Genomic DNA, 16152 nt, shown 5'->3' on the forward strand with positions numbered 1-16152 from the left:
TTCAACGGTAGATTGTCTTATAAAATTACACAGGTTGAAATTGATCTGGCAGTTGGACAAAATTGCAAACTACTCTGAAGGAATAAAGGATTCCCGTGTTCAGAAGTGTTCAGTGATTTCATATAGGCCAGATATGAACTCTTTCTCTCTAGAAAATTCAAGGTGATATGAATAGTGATCTAGAAATTTTCCTGATAGAAACACCAAAATGCATCTCCTGCCTTGTTCCTAATTCTTGAATGTGTCCAGATGGTAACATGTTAGTGCTAATGACAGTGCCTGTTATCTTGTCATCTTAACTTAGAAGGGAGAGTGACTTTTTTCCCACAGAACTCAATAAAAACTATTTTCATTTTGAATGAGAAAAAAAATCCAGCCTGCAGATTTTTCTGAATTGGCTCTTGGCCAAAAACAAATGAAGAAAAACAAACCAAAAAAATCCTTACTACTAGCATAGGGAGAGAATCCAGGCAAATTCGACCTCTTGTTACTTCCCCAAAGCACCCACTTCCCTGTGTTGCTAATGCTTGTGAGAAGGGTATTACTACTCCTTCGTAGAGAACTCTGAGTCAATTAAACTGACCATACCTTTTCTGTCTCTTTATTCTATTCCTTTTTTTTTTTTTTTTTTACTTAAAAGGCAGATTGTTTTTTGATAGATTGTTCTAGCCCCTCTTGCTATCACCTGGAATTGTATTTGGGACCTAGATGAACAAAAATCAGATCGTTTGGGTTTTTGGTGTTGTGTGAGTCCCTTATATATTTTGGATATTAACCCTTTATTGAGTGTATCATTTTCAGATATCTCCTCCCAATCATTGGGTTGTCTTTTCATTTTGTTGATGGTTTCCTTCTCTGTGAAAAACCTTTTAGTTTGTTATATTCCCATTTTTTTATGTTCTCTTTTGTTGCCCTTGCCTGAGGAGACATATCCAAAAAGATACTGCTAAAAACAATGTCAGAGTTCACGGCCTATGTTTTCCTCTAGGAGTATTATGATTTCAGTTCTTACGTTTCAGTCTTTAATCCATTTTGAGTTTATTTTTTTATATGGTGTAAGAAAATTTCATTTTTTGCATGTATCTGTCTACTTTTCTCAACACCACTTATTAAAGAGACTGTCTTTACCCCATTGTATATTCTTGCCTCCTTTGTTGTATATTATTGACCATATAAAGCAAGGATTATTTCTGGGCTCTATTCTGTGGATCTATATATCTGTTTTTATGTTAGTACCATACTGTTTTGATTATTGTAGCTTGGTAGTGTAGTTTGATATCATTGGTATTTTAATAGTGATTGCATTGGATCCATATATTGATTTAGGTAGTTAAGTACATTTTAACAATATTAATTCTTCCAATCCATGAGCATGGCATATCCTTCCGTTTATGTGTATCCTCTTAAATTTCTTTCTGCAATTTCTTAGTTTTCAGAGTTAGGGTCTTTCACCTCTTTGAATTTTTTTTTTTAGGTATTTAATGCTTTTTGATGCGATTATAAATGGTACTATTTTCTTAATTTTTCCTATTCATTCAGTATTGGTGTACAGAAACTCCACAGGTTTCTATATATTGATATTTGTATCCTGGAACTTTATTGAATTCATTTATTAGTTCTCATCGTTTTTTGGTGGAGTCGTTAGGGTTTTCTCTATATAGTATCATGTCATCTGCAAATAGTGTGAGTTTCTTCCTCGCTCTCTCTCTCTCCCTCCCTCCCTCCCTCCCTCCCTCCCTCCTTTCCTTCCTTCCTTCCTTCCTTCCTTCCTTCCTTCCTTCCTTCCTTCCTTCCTTCCTTTATTTCTTTTTCTTGTCTGAGTGCTGTGGCTAGGGCTTCCAATACTATGTTGAATAGAAGTGGCGAGAATGGACATCCTTGTCATGTTCTTGATCTTAAAGGAAAAGCTTTCAGCTTTTTACCGTTGAGTATGATATTAGCTATGGGTTTGTCATATGTGGGCTTTATTATGTTGAGCTATGTTCCTTCTGTACCCACTTTGTTGAGAGTTTTTGGGATATTGAATCTTGTCAGATTCTTTCTCTGCATCTATTGAGATGATCATATGATTTTTATTTTGTATTTTGTTAATGTGATGTATCACATTCATTGATTTATGGATATTGAACCATCCTTGTATCCCTGAGATAAATCCCACTTGGTTATGGTGTATAATCCTTTTAATATATTGTTGAATTGAGTTTGTTAATATTTTGTTGAGAATTTTTGCATCTATGTTCATTAAGGATATTGGCCTGTAATTTTTGTTTTGTTCTTTGTCTGGTTTTGGAATCAGGGTAACGCTGGCTTCATCGAATGAGTTTGGAAGTGTTCCTTCCTGTTCAATTTTTTAAAAAATAGTTTAAAAACAATAGGTATTAATTTTTTTAAAGTTTGATAGAACTCACCTGTGAAGCTGTCTGGTCCTGTGTTTGTGTTTGTTGGGAAAGTTTTTGTTTTGTTTTTGTTTTTAGTAGTGCTTCCATTTCTGTGAGTAATAGATCTGTTTAGATTTTGTATTTCTTCCTGGTTCAGTCTTGGAAGGTTCCACACTTCTAGAACTATATCAATTTCTTCTAGATTGCCAAATGTGTTGGCATATGATTATTTGTAGTATTACTTAATGATTCTTTGTGTATTTCTGTAGTGTTGGTTGTGACTTCTGTTTTATTTATTATTTTGTTTATTTGGGCTCTGTTTTCTTGATAAGTTTTGCTAAAGGTTTGTCAATTTTATCCTTTTAATGAACCAGCTCTTAGTTTTATTGATCTTTTCTGTTTGTTTTTTTGTTGTTTGTTTTTTAATTTCTTTTTCACTCTGCTCTTAATTCTTCCCTTCCCTCTGTTTACTTTGGGTTTGTTTGTTCTTCTTTTTCCAGTTCCTTTAGGTATAAAGTGAGATTGTTTATTTGGGATGTTTTTGTTTCTTGAGGTGGGCCTCTATAGCTATGAACATCTTTCTCAGAACTGCTTTTGCTGCATCCCATAAATTTTGAAAAGTTGTTTTTTCATTTTCATTTGTCTGAAGGTAGTTTTTTATTTCCTACTTGACCCATTGGTTATTTAGTAGCGTGTTGTTTAGTCTCCATGTATTTGTGTTTTTTCCAGTTTTCTTTCTTAGTTGATGTCCAGTTTCATGCCATTGTGGTTGGAAATGATGCTTGATATGATTTCCACCTTGCTGAATTTATTGAGGCTTCTTTTCTGGCCTAACATGTGATCTATCCTGGATAATGTTCCATGTGTATTTGGGAAAAAATGTGTCTTTTTGCATGTTTGGGATGAAATGTTCTATAAATGTCTATTATAATAGTTGCTCTCGTGTATGTGACACTTAAGGCCACTACTTTCTTATTAATTTTCTGTCTGGATGATTTATCCATTGATGTGAGTGGGGTATTAAAATTCTCTATTATTGAATTATTGTGACTTTCTCCTTTATGTCTGTGGGGACAGAGCCCCAGAAAGTAGTTTACAGGCTCTCGGCCTGACGTGGAAGGGTGCTGGCTCGGGTGGTGAATGGCCGTCGGCTGTGCCCGGTTAGCCAATTGGCCGCTGGTATAAAAGCTGCCACTACTGAGGACTGCCGAGGAGCCGAGCAGAGCCGAAGAGAGCGGAAGAGGAGAGCCGAGAGAGAGGAACAGAGGAGAGAGTGGAGAAGAGTCGTCGGTCGGTCGGTTGGCGGAAAAGCGGACGGCAGGTCGGTGTCCGGTGGACCCAGCCTCCAGTGAGACCGTGGTGGTATGACTCCCCTACCTGTGGCTCCGTGGGTGTTCCTTGTTGGCCTCACCGTATCCTGCGTTCTTATGTGGGGAGCGGGACCAGAGACCCCGCAGGCCACCCCGCACGACAAATGGCGCAGCGAGCAGGGTACGGTGCCGGCCAAAACCTACTGAAGCATGGTGGAGCGGTTTGTGCGTGTGAGAGCCCAGCTTCGGAACGCCCATGAGGAGCGACACCGGAAACGGGAGGCGCGGTCTGCCTGGGAGACTCAAGCCTCCAGCTGACACATCACCCTCTTGGCCATGGACGGCATTGCGTTCATTTTGGTAATCTGCTGCGGCCTTAAGCTCCGAGGGTTGTGGACATCTTATACCGAGATCTCCACCCACTCAGACACCTGGCACGGTGAGCAAGATTCCGACCAGGTAGCAATGGCGTCTGATTCTGGGCAGGAGGATGTGTGGCCCCCACACAGTATATGGTGTTCGGTGGCCACTGTTCTCAGGAGTTGGACCCCTAAGGAGGGGTGGGAGGACATGGACGGCTCTCCGGCCAGCGTGGAGAGGGCCCTGCAGGCTCTGGCTGAGCGGTTGCCGGAGGAGGAGAAGGCTACAGCCGGCCGCGTGGGCTGGATGGTCCTCACGGCTTTGAGTCTCAACACGGAAAATGTGCTTAATGCAAGGGCCCAGGTGCCTGACCAGGTGTCCCGGTTGGACGCGCTGGAAGCCCGGGTCCGCCTGTTAGAACAGGGGCCCCAAGGTGGAGACTCTGAGGCAGAGGCGGAGGAAGCAAGTAGAGACAATGTAGCTCCCAACCCCCAAGCCCGGCCAATCTTGAAGCAAAGGGTAAAACGTGAGCAACCTTTGGGCCCTGGGGGCATTGCTGCCGGCAAGCCAGCTGTGACTGAGTTCACAACCTACACCCCATACACTCCCACTGAGTTGCAGGAGCTGGGGAGGCAGTACAGACAGCGCCCTGGAGAGCCGGTCTCGGCTTGGCTACTACGTTTATGGGATGAGGGAGCAGACAGCATTCTCTGCTCCCCAGGCGAGATGGAAAAGCTAGCCTTCGTGACAGTGCATCCGTCCCTGCGACAAAGGTTACAAAACTGCCATAGATTGGCCAACAACCAGGGCAACCATTCTCTAATGCAGTGGCTCACGGCTGCGGTACGCACAGTATGGGAACAGGCTGGCGAGCTGCCAGACCCTGTGAGTCAGTGGCAGTCATATACAGAACTTATGCAAATAATCCGTGAAATGGGTATGAGACATGCTATTTTTAACCTCAACATGCAGGGCCCAGATGACGAGCTTTTTACTGCCAGCATGAGAGATCTGGTTTTGGATACTGCACCTGCGAGTGCTTTTGGATCCTTGGTTGCTATTCTTACACTGTATGTAGGGCGGCAGATCCATGAAGTTACAACTGCCATGGCCACCCTAGGGGATGTTGAAAGCCGGAGGCAAAGGAAGTTAAGACCTCGGAAGTTAAGACAGGAGGTCCGCACAGTTAAGACCTGGAAGCCCAAACCAAAGGTAAAGGGGCGAGGTCGCGGGCCTCAGAGAGTAACACGCACACAGATGTGGCGTGATCTCGTGGCAGCAAGGGTCGATAGGAAGAAAATAGACCGACAACCCAATGCACTCCTGCTTGAACTTTGGAAACGGCTGCGTCCGGAACAACAATTCTGGAGAAGCATAAAGGAGGAGTCTGGGAAAGCGCGACCCATGTCCCTCCAGGACTTCATGCAGCCGCTTGAGGCTGACCCCTGGCAGCTTGATTAGGGGTGGGGCCAAGGTACCCGGTCAGAGGGGACGAGCAGGGACCGGAGGCCCCACATGGAACTGTCCATACATTGGTCCCCTTCGAATGTACTGAGGGTTTTGGCTCTAGTTGACACTGGCGCCAACTGCAGTCTCGTTTATGGGAATCCAGAACTGTTCCCTGGACCAGCACTCTGCATTGATGGCTACGGGGGAAAAACTGTGACTGTGAAAGCCATTTCCTTACCACTGGGTATAGGAAAATTTCCTCCTCATACCTACAAGGTTTATGTCTCCCCGGTTCCGGAATATATTCTAGGGGTGGACGTGCTACATGGCCTCAGCTTACAGACGTCGGTAGGAGAGTTCCGTCTCCGGATCCGGGTGGTGAAAGCGGTGACACGCGGGCATGCTCACCACCCTCCTCAAGCATTGCCACAGCCCTGGTGCGTGGTTACAGTGCGACAGTACCGCCTGCCAGGAGGACAGGAGGAGATTGGTTGTACAATATTGGAATTGGAGAAGGCACATATTGTGAGGCCAACGCACAGTCCCTTTAACTCCCCAGTATGGCCTGTCAAGAAGCCAGATGGGACCTGGCGAATGACTGTGGACTATAGGGAGTTAAATAAGGTGACGCCACCCTTGCACGCTGCAGTGCCTTCAATTCATGATTTAATGGATCGTCTGACTGTCCGCCTGGGGACATATCACTATGTAGTGGACTTGGCCAATGCTTTTTTCTCCATTGACATTGCACCCGAGTGTCAAGAGCAGTTTGCTTTTACGTGGGATGGGCGTCAGTGGACTTTTCAAGTCCTTCCGCAAGGATACTTGCACAGCCCCACTATCTGCCACGAGCTTGTGGCCCAGGATTTGGCACAGTGGGATCACCCATCCTCTGTGGCCTTGTTTCATTATGTTGATGACATTCTGTTAACCTCAGATTCTCTTTCTGATTTAGAGCAAGCAGCTCCCTCTCTTCTCCGCCACCTGAAGTCACGTGGCTGGGCGGTGAACGAAGAAAATGTCCAAGGCCCTGGCTTATCCGTCAAGTTTTTGGGTGTTGTATGGTCGGGTAAGACAAAGGTTATACCTGAGGCAATCATTGATAAGATACAAGCCTTTCCCCGGCCGACCAAGGTCTCCCAACTGCAGACATATTTGGGACTGCTAGGACACTGGCGGGCGTTTCTACCCCATTTAGCACAAATGGCAAGGCCCTTGTACAATATGATAAAAAAGGGGGCCTCATGGGATTGGACTGAGGCTATAGAGCAAGCCTTCGTTGCCACGAAACGGGCAGTGCAGCAGGAACAGGCTCTGCAAGTAGTGGACCCAGGCCACCCATTTGAAGTTGATGTTCACGTAACCCAAGAGGGGTACGGATGGCGCCTCTGGCAACGGCAGGAGCGTCTCTGGTTGCCAGTGGGATTTTGGTCCCAATTATGGAAAGGAGCAGAGGTCTGCTACTCTCTAATAGAGAAACAGCTGGCTGCTGTGTATGCAGCCCTGGTGGCCACAGAAGCCATCACAGGAACAGCACGCGTGTTGGTTCGAACAACGTATCCTGTCCAGGGGTGAGTCCGTACATGGACCCAGGGACCCAAAACGGGGGTGGCAACAGACCACCACCCTCGCCAAGTGGGGTGCCTACTTGGAGCAACGTAGCACCCTTAGTTCAAGCCCTTTGAGCACAGAGCTACAACAGGTCCTGGGGCCTGTGGAGCTTGTAGCCCAGGCTGAGCCAAGTGCTCTGCCTAGAGGGGAGGACTTGGAGCCCTCGCCCTACAAAGAAGGACAGTCCCCAGTACCTAAGGATGCCTGGTTTACCGATGGTTCTAGCCGAGGGGCTGCAGCTGTTTGGACGGCTATTGGTGTGCAGCCCAAAACAGACACCATTTGGTTTGATACTGGGACGGGCCAGATTAGTCAGTGGGCTGAATTACGGGCTGTGTGGATGATAATTAGCCACGAGCCTGGGCCCCTAGTTATTTGCACTGACAGCTGGGCGGTGTTCCGGGGCCTAACGTTGTGGCTCCCTACATGGAAACACCAAAACTGGTTGGTGGGACACCGTCCACTGTGGGGTCAAGCCATGTGGCAGGACCTCTGGGACCTAGGGCAGAGAAAGGAGGTGACCTTAATGCATGTCACAGGTCACTCCCCCTTAATGTCCCCAGGTAATGATGAAGCAGACACCCTAGCACGGGTACGATGGTTAGAGTGGGCTCCTGCCACTGATGTGGCCCACTGGCTGCATAGGAAATTGCAGCACGCTGGAAGCCGAACCATGTGGCAGGTGAGCAGACTCTGGGGCCTGCCTTTGAAATGGCAGAAGATAGCAGATGCCTGCTATGACTGTGCCGTCTGTGCCCAGGACAGCCCCCAAAGGCGGAGGCTCCTCTGGGAGACACAGCAGATTATGCGAGGGAGGGTGCCCCTCACTCGCTGGCAAGTGGATTACATTGGACCCCTGCCTAAGGCCCGCAATGCAAAATACGCATTTACAGCAGTGGACACTGCTACGGGGTTGATGTGTGCTTGGCCCTGTCCGGCTGCGGATCAACGGCATACATTGGTCGCCCTTACACGGCTGTGCGCCCTCTATGGGCGTCCCCAAGTCATCGAAAGTGACAGGGGTACCCATTTTACGGGGTAAGAAGTGCAGCGCTGGGCTGCCAGAATGGACATGCAATTGTTGTTTCACACCCCGTACAATCCACAAGCAGCTGGCATGATTGAATGCTATAATGGCCTTTTGAAGCAAGGTCTCCGGGTGTCAAAACACCCTCCCACGATGCGTGACTGGGCCTCGCGTCTATGGGACGTCCTGAGAGTCCTGAATGAGAGACCACGGAAGGGAGGGCCCACACCAGTAGAAGCTCTGCTACATCGAACGGCTGCTCCCATTCAATTACAAGTTACCACAAGAGAGACTCTGTTAAAGCCAGGCTACGGCAGAAATGGGAACATTTTGCTACCAGCACCCACATGCTTGAAAGCAGGGGAACGGCAGCAATGGACTTGGCCCTGGCAGGTGAAAAGCCCTCACTGTCAGTGGTTAGGTCTGATAGCCGCATTGGGGGCCGGTTTGACTCATGATTTGCAAGTGACGCCAGGGGTGGTGGCTGAGTGGCCACCGCAAGTGACTGTAGTATACAGAGGTTCCGATACCGGGATGATTTTGCGAGGAAACTATGTGCTCTCACTATGGCCTATTATGGTGTCCCCTGTTCTGTTACATGTTGAAACTATGCAAGGGACCCCAAGTACTGCCATAAAGGTCTGGTACCACAAACCGGGAAAGGTGCCAGTGGCAGCGACCCTCCTTTCCCAGGACAAAAAGCTAGCATGTATCCTCCCAGATGGGAGGGATTTGCCATTGTTGGTTCCTAAGACTACTGTTTCTTTTTGTCCGTAGGTGTCAGTAGGCTAATACGGCACAGGCACCCTCGCGGAAGACGCTTGTCATGTAGATTGTGAGGCGAGACCCTGTAGGGGTGGAGTGTGGGGACAGAGCCCCAGAAAGTAGTTTACAGGCTCTCGGCCTCACGTGAAGGGGTACTGGCTCGGGTGGTGAATGGCCGTCGGCTGTGGCTGATTGGCCGTCGGCTGTGGCCGGTTAGCCAATTGGCCGCTGGTATAACTGCTGTGACTTCGGAGGATTGCCGAGGAGCCGAGCAGAGCCAAAGAGAGCGGAAGAGGAGGGCCGAGGAGAGCGGAAGAGGAGAGCCGAGAGAGAGGAACAGAGGAGAGAGTGGAGAAGAGTCATCGGTCGGTTGGCGGAAAAGCAGGTCGGCGTCCGGTGGGCCCTGCCTCCAGTGAGACCGTGGTGGTATGGCTCCCCTACCTGTGGCTCTGTGGATGTTCCTTGTTGGCCTCACCGTATCCTGCGTTCTTATGTGGGGAGCGGGACCAGAGACCCCGCAGGCCGCCCCGCACAACAAATGGCAGAGCGAGCAGGGTCTCCCACACGATAATGTCCATTATTTGTTTTATATGTTTAGGTGTTCTTGTGTTGGTTGCGTAGATATTTACAATTGTTACATCTTCTTGTATCAGCCCCTTTCTCATTATGTAATGTCCGTCTTTGTCTGTTTTTACATTCTTTGTTTTAAAGTCTATTTTGTCTTATAGAGTATTGCTACCCCAGCTCTCTTTTCATTTCTGTTTTCAGGGAATATCTTTTTCCACCTGTGCACTTTGAGTGCGTATGTGTCTTTCAATTTGAAGTGAGTCTCTTTTAAGCGTCATACAGATGGGTCATGTTTTTTAATCCCTTCAGCCACCCTATGTCTTTGTATTGGCGTGTTTAATCCATTTACATTTAAAGTAATTGATAAGTATATACTTATTGTCATTTTGTTCATTGTTTTTGTTGATTTTGTAGTTCTCTTCTGTTCCTTTCTTTTTGTCTTGATCCTTTCCCTTATGGTTTGCTAGGGTTTTTTAGTGTTTTGTTTGGTGTCCTTTTTCTTTATTCTTTGTATATGTCCTTTGTAGGTTTCTGGGTTTTGGTTACCATAAATTTATGTACATCATTCTGTATCTATAGCAGTCTATTTTAAGGTGATAGGCATTTAAGTTCAACTATATTACAAAAGGACTACATTTGTATTACCCCCTCCACACTTTGTTTTTGAATGTCTGATTTGCTCTATTTGTTAAATATTTGACCTCACCTGTGAGATTTTTTTCACCTGTCTCATATTTTCTTATTTCTAGTTACTGCTTTTTTGTTTAAAGAAGAACCTTTAACATTTCTTGTAAAGCTGGTTTAATGATGATGGACTCCTTTAGTTTTTATTTGTCCAGTAAGCTTTTTATCTCTCCTTCATTTCTGAATGGTGACCTTTCTGTGTAAATTATTCTAGGTTGTAGATTCCTTCATCTCAGCTATTTAAAGACATCCTAACACTGCCTTCTGGCCTGTAAGGTTGCTGCTGCGAAATCATCTGATATCCTTATAGGGATTCCTTTGCAGGTAACTAGTCATTTTCCTCTTGCCTTCAAGATTATCTCTTTATCTTTAACTTTTGCCATTTTAATTACAGTATGTCTTAGTGTGGGTCTCTTTGGATATATCTTGTTTGGAACTCTCTGTGTTTCCTGGACCTGGATGTTTTGTTTCCTTTTCCAGATTAGGAAAGTTTTCAGCCATTCTTCCAATAAAGTTTCTGTTCCTTTTTTCTCTTTCTTCTCCTTTAGGCATCTCTATATTGTGAATGTTAGTGTACTTGATGTTGTCCCAGAAGTCCCCTAAACTATCCTTATTAAAAAATATTCTTTTTTCTTTTTGCTGTTCTGATTGGTTGCTTTCCACTAGGATGTCTTCAGGTTGCCGATCTGTTACTCTGTGTTAGCTAATCTGCTGTTGATTTATTCTAGTGTATTATTGTATGCTTCAGCTCTGCTTGGTTCTTTATTATGCTTTCTAACTCTTTGTTGAAGTTCTCCCTATTCCACTCTCAAGTTTGGTGAGCATCCTCATGACTGTTTTTTTCAATTCTTTATCAGGTAAATTACTTATCTCTGCTTTGTTAGGTCCTCCCCTCCCCCCCCAGGGGGGGCGGTGATTTTTCTTGTACCTTCATGCAAGAGATATTCTTCTGTCTTTTAATTTTGTTCACCTTTCTATGTTTGTTTATATGAATTAGACAAAATACCCAAATTTGAAAAAGTGGTCTTGTGTAGAAGCAACCTCTTTGTAGGCTGTTTGCTGGGTGGTTTGGGGAGGCCATTTGGAGCCAAGCAGGTGTCCAAGGCATCTGGGAACATCAGTGTACTGTGCTGTAGTAGCCCCGGGAGGGGAGGCCAGGTTCATGTAGTAATGCCTTGTTGATCCTGCTTGCTCCCTTTATTTAGATCCAAAATAAGCTCTGGGCAGTGTGGCTAGGAATGCACTCTGACGATCTTGCAGGTAGGCCAGAGCACCTAGATAAAGCCTCGACCTGCCCTATGGAAGTGGAGGGGTTTGTAAACAGTGGTGCTCAGTGGCACCTCCAATCCTGGAGAAATCATGCAGGTCCTAGAGGGCTCCCACAGTTTTCCAGCCTTCTCTATTTGGTCTCTTTCTCTCATTTACTGTTCAGAAGCTGTTCAGTCAGCCCTCAGTTGTTTCTCAGGAATAAATTGCTCTATGTATAGATGTATATTTCATTGTGCTCGTGAGAGTGGGTGAGTTTGGCATCCTCCTATGTGGCCACCATCTTGGACCTCTTACTATTTTTAAAAATCTTAAGTACATTTTTGAAAAAAATGAAATGAATATTCTTAATGCAAAAGGCAACAATAAGATATTTCCATCTTAGGAAAAAAGAAAAGGTTGATGGATTATGTGTTTATTTTGTTGAAAGTGATATTGATCTCTTAAATTCACACAGGTTAACTTTGAGGAGTTTAAGGAAGGTTTTGTGGCAGTGTTGTCATCAGATGCTGGTGTTGGTCCCTCAGATGAAGACAGTAGTTCTTTGGAATCAGGTAACAAGAGTTCCTCCTCTCGCCTTTAGTTTAGATTCATTTACTACCTTCTGAAGTATAATACTCTGATTGAGGAACCTAGCAGGCCTGAGACTAAATTTTAACCCCACTCTATCACTACCGAGCTGTGACAACTGGGACAAAACATTTCCGTTTTTTCTTTTATTTCCTTATTTGTAAAATAGTTTTGTAAGGTAAAAACCCTGTTGTTTTCTTTTAAACTGCACACAATACTCTGAATAATACTAGCAATCTGGTCACCAGATGTGTGGTAGTTTTTCCCACACCAACCAATTCTCTGACTCCAGCTGGGTGCCCTACAATTCAATTCTGATATGATCCACCTGGAGATACTATGTTTCCCCGAAAATAAGACCGTGTCTTATATTAATTTTTGCTCCAAAAGACGCATTAGGGCGTATTTTCAGGGGATGTCTTATTTTTTCATGTATAACAATCTACATTTATTCAAATACAGTTATGTCATCTTGTTCTGGAACATTGTCATAAAGTACTAAATGCATTCGTCTGGCTGACGATCTTAACTGGGGCTTATTTTCTGGGTAGGTCTTATTTTCAGGGAAACACGGTAGTGTCAGATTCCACAGGTTGAAGGCTCAGTCCAATTAGTCCTCCACTTCAGATGCTGATTGTAAGTCCAGGTTGTCACCTGTGCTTTGGACCAACAGCTATGAGTCAGAGGTTCCCACAACCCTCTCCTCAGGTTTGACTAATTTACTAGGGCAGTTTCCAGAACTCAGAGTAACATTTTACTCACTATATCACTGGTTTTTTAATAAAAGTGTATAACTCAGGAATAACCAGAAGAAAGAGATGCACAGGATGAGGTATAGGGAAAGGGTGCAAAGCTTTTGTGCCCTCTCCACGTGCGCCACTATCCCCCATGGGTTGTTCACCAACCCAGAAGCTCTCCAAACCCCATCTGTTGTGCGGGAGACCCTGCTCGCTGCGCCATTTGTCGTGCGCGGAGGCCTTCTCACCCCGCCATCTTTCAGGCGGGGCGGCCTGCGGGGTCTCTGCTCCCGCTCCCCACACAAGAACGCAGGATATGGTGAGGCCGAAAAGGAACACCCACGGAGCCATAGGTAGGGGAGTCATACCACCACGGTCTCACTGGAGGCTGGGCCCACCGGATGCCGACCTGCCGTCCGCTTTTCCGCCAATCGATCGACCGACGACTCTCCTCCACTCTCTCCTCTGTTCCTCTCTCGGCTCTCTTCTTCCGCTCTCTCCTCTGTTCCTCTCTCCTCAGCTCTCCTCTTCCGCTCTACTCGGCTGTGCTCAGCTCCTCGGCAATCCTCGGCAATTCTCCGTAGCCGCAGTAGTTATACCAGCGGCCAATTGGCTAACCGGCCACAGCCAACGGCCAATCAGCCACAGCCGACGGCCATTCACCACCCGAGCCAGTACCCCTTCACGTGAGGCCGAGAGCCTGTAAACTACTTTCTGGGGCTCTGTCCCCACACTCCACCCCTACAGGGTCTCGCCTCACAATCTACGCGACAAGCGTCTTTCGCGAGGGTCCCTGTGCCGTATTAGCCTACTGACACCTACGGACAAAAAGAAACGGTAGTCTTAGGAACCAACAATGGCAAATCCCTTCCATCTGGGAGGATACATGCTAGCTTTTTGTCCTGGAAAAGGAGGGTCGCTGCCACTGGCACCTTTCCCGGTTTGTGGTACCAGACCTTTATGGCAGTACTTGGGGTCCCTTGCATAGTTTCAACATGTAACAGAACAGGGGACCCCATAATAGGCCATAGTGAGAGCACATAGTTTCCTCGCAAAATCATCCCGGTATCGGGACCTCTGTATACTACAGTCACTTGCGGTGGCCACTCAGCCACCACCCCTGGTGTCACTTGCAAATCATGAGTCAAACCGGCCCCCAATGCGGCTATCAGACCCAACCACCGACAGTGGGGGCTTTTGACCTGCTAGGGCCAAGTCCATTGCTGCCGTTCCCCTGCTTTTAAGCATGTGGGTGCTGGCAGCAAAATGTTCCCATTTCTGCCATAGCCTGGCTTTAAGAGTCTCACATTAAATCATGAATTGAAGGCACTGCAGCGTGCAAGGGTGGCGTCACCTTATTTAACTCCCTATAGTCCACAGTCATTCACCAGGTCCCATCTGGCTTCTTGACAGGCCATACTGGGGAGTTAAAGGGACTGTGCGTTGGCCTCACTATATGTGCCTTTTCCAATTCCAATATTGTACGACCAATCTCCTCCTGTCCTCCTGGCAGGCGATACTGTCGCACTGTAACCATGCGCCAGGGCTGTGGCAACGCTTGAGGAGGGTGTGAGCATGCCCGCGTGTCACCGCTTTCACCACCCGGATCCGGAGACGGAACTCTCCTACCGACGTCTCTAAGCTGAGGCCATGTAGCACGTCCACCCCTAGAATATACTCCGGAACGGGGGAGACATAAACCTTGTAGGTACGAGGAGGGAGCCTTCCTATACCCAGTGGTAAGGAAACGGCTTTCACAGTCACAGTTTTTTCCCCGTAGCCATCAATGCAGACTGCTGGTCCGGGGAACAGTTCTGGTTTCCCATAAACGAGACTGCAGTCAGCACCAGTGTCAACTAGAGCCAAAACCCTCTGTACATTCGAAGGGGACCAATGTATGGACAGTTCCACGTGGGGCCTCCGGTCCCTGCTCGTCCCCTCTGACCGGGTACCTTGGCCCCACCCCTAATCAAGCTGCAAGGAGTCGGCCTCAAGCGGCTACATGAAGTCCTGGAGGGACATGGGTCGCGCTTTCCCAGACTCCTCCTTTATGTTTCTCCGGAATTGTTGTTCCGGACGCAACTGTTTCCAAAGTTCAAGCAGGAGTGCATTGGGTTGCTGGTCTATTTTTTCCTGATCAACCCCTGCTGCCACGAGATCACGCCACATCTGTGCGCGTGTTACTCTCTGAGGCCCGCGACCTCGCCACTTTACCTTTGGTGTGGGCTTCCAGGTCTCAACTGTGCGGACCTCCTGTCTTAACTTCCTTTGCCTCCGGCTTTCAACATCCCCTAGGGTGGCCATGGCAGTTGTAACTTCATGGATCCGTCACCCTACATACGGTGTAAGAATAGCAACCAAGGATCCAAAAGCACTCGCAGGTGCAGTGTCCAAAACCAGATCTCTCATGCTGGCAGTAAAAAGCTCATCATCTGGGCCCTGCATGTTGAGGTTAAAAATAGCATGTCTCATACCCATTTCACGGATTATTTGCGTAAGTTCTATATATGACTGCCACTGACTCACAGTGTCTGGCAGCTCGCCAGCCTGTCCCCATACGGTGCGTACCGCAGCCGTGAGCCACGCCATTAGAGAATGGTTGCCTTGGTTGTTGGCCAACCTATGGCAGTTTTGTAACCTTTGTCGCAGGGACGGATGCACTGTCATGAAGGCTAGCTTTTCCATCTCGCCTGGGGAGCAGAGGATGTTGTCTGCTCCCTCATCCCATAAACGTAATAGCCAAGCTGCTACTGGCTCTCCAGGGCGCTGTCTGTACCGCCTCCCCAGCTCCTGCAACTCAGTGGGAGTGTATGGGGTGTAGGTAGTGAACTCAGTCACAGCTGGGTTGCCAGCAGCAACGCCCCTGGGGCCCAAAGGTTGCTCATGCTTTACCTTGTGCTTCATGATGGGCCGGGCTTGGGGGTTGGGAGGTACATTTTCTCCACTTGCTTCCTCTGCCTCAGAGTCTCCACCTTGGGGCCCCTGTTCTAACAGGCGGACCCGGGCTTCCAGCGCGTCCAACCGGGACACCTGGTCAGGCACCTGGGCCCTTGCATTAAGCACATTTTCCGTGTTGAGACTCAAAGCCGTGAGGAACATCCAGCCCACGCGGCCGGCTGTAGCCTTCTCCTCCTCCGGCAACTGCTCAGCCAGAGCCTTTAGGGCCCTCTCCATGCTGGCCGGAGAGCCGTCCATGTCCTCCCACCCCTCCTTGGGGGTCCAACTCCTGAGAACAGTGGCCACCGAACACCATATACTGTGTGGGGGCCACACGTCCTCCTGCCCAGAGTCAGACTCCATTCCTACCTGGTCGGAATCTTGCTCACCGTGGCAGGTGTCTGAGTGGGTGGAGGCCTCCTTGTAAGCTATCCACAAGCTTCGGATCCTAAGGCCGCAGCAGACCAACAAAAGGAGGACACCGCCTTCTA

The 16152-nt window shown here is 47.4% G+C and overlaps 1 protein-coding gene across 5 annotated transcripts in view; it reads left to right on the forward strand.

Annotated features, from left to right (window-relative positions):
• Nucleotides 1-16152, forward strand: part of NINL (ninein like) — a 203708-nt gene that overhangs the window by 87595 nt on the left and 99961 nt on the right. For all 5 annotated transcript variants that reach the window (XM_074317997.1, XM_074317996.1, XM_074317999.1 and 2 more), the window contains exon 3: nt 11875-11971. In XM_074317997.1, the coding sequence (XP_074174098.1) occupies nt 11875-11971 (97 nt within the window). The remainder of the gene's footprint in view (nt 1-11874; nt 11972-16152) is intronic.

The sequence above is a fragment of the Rhinolophus sinicus genome, linkage group LG13 (assembly GCF_036562045.2).
Source record: "Rhinolophus sinicus isolate RSC01 linkage group LG13, ASM3656204v1, whole genome shotgun sequence".
In the NCBI taxonomy this organism is placed as follows: domain Eukaryota; kingdom Metazoa; phylum Chordata; class Mammalia; order Chiroptera; family Rhinolophidae; genus Rhinolophus; species Rhinolophus sinicus.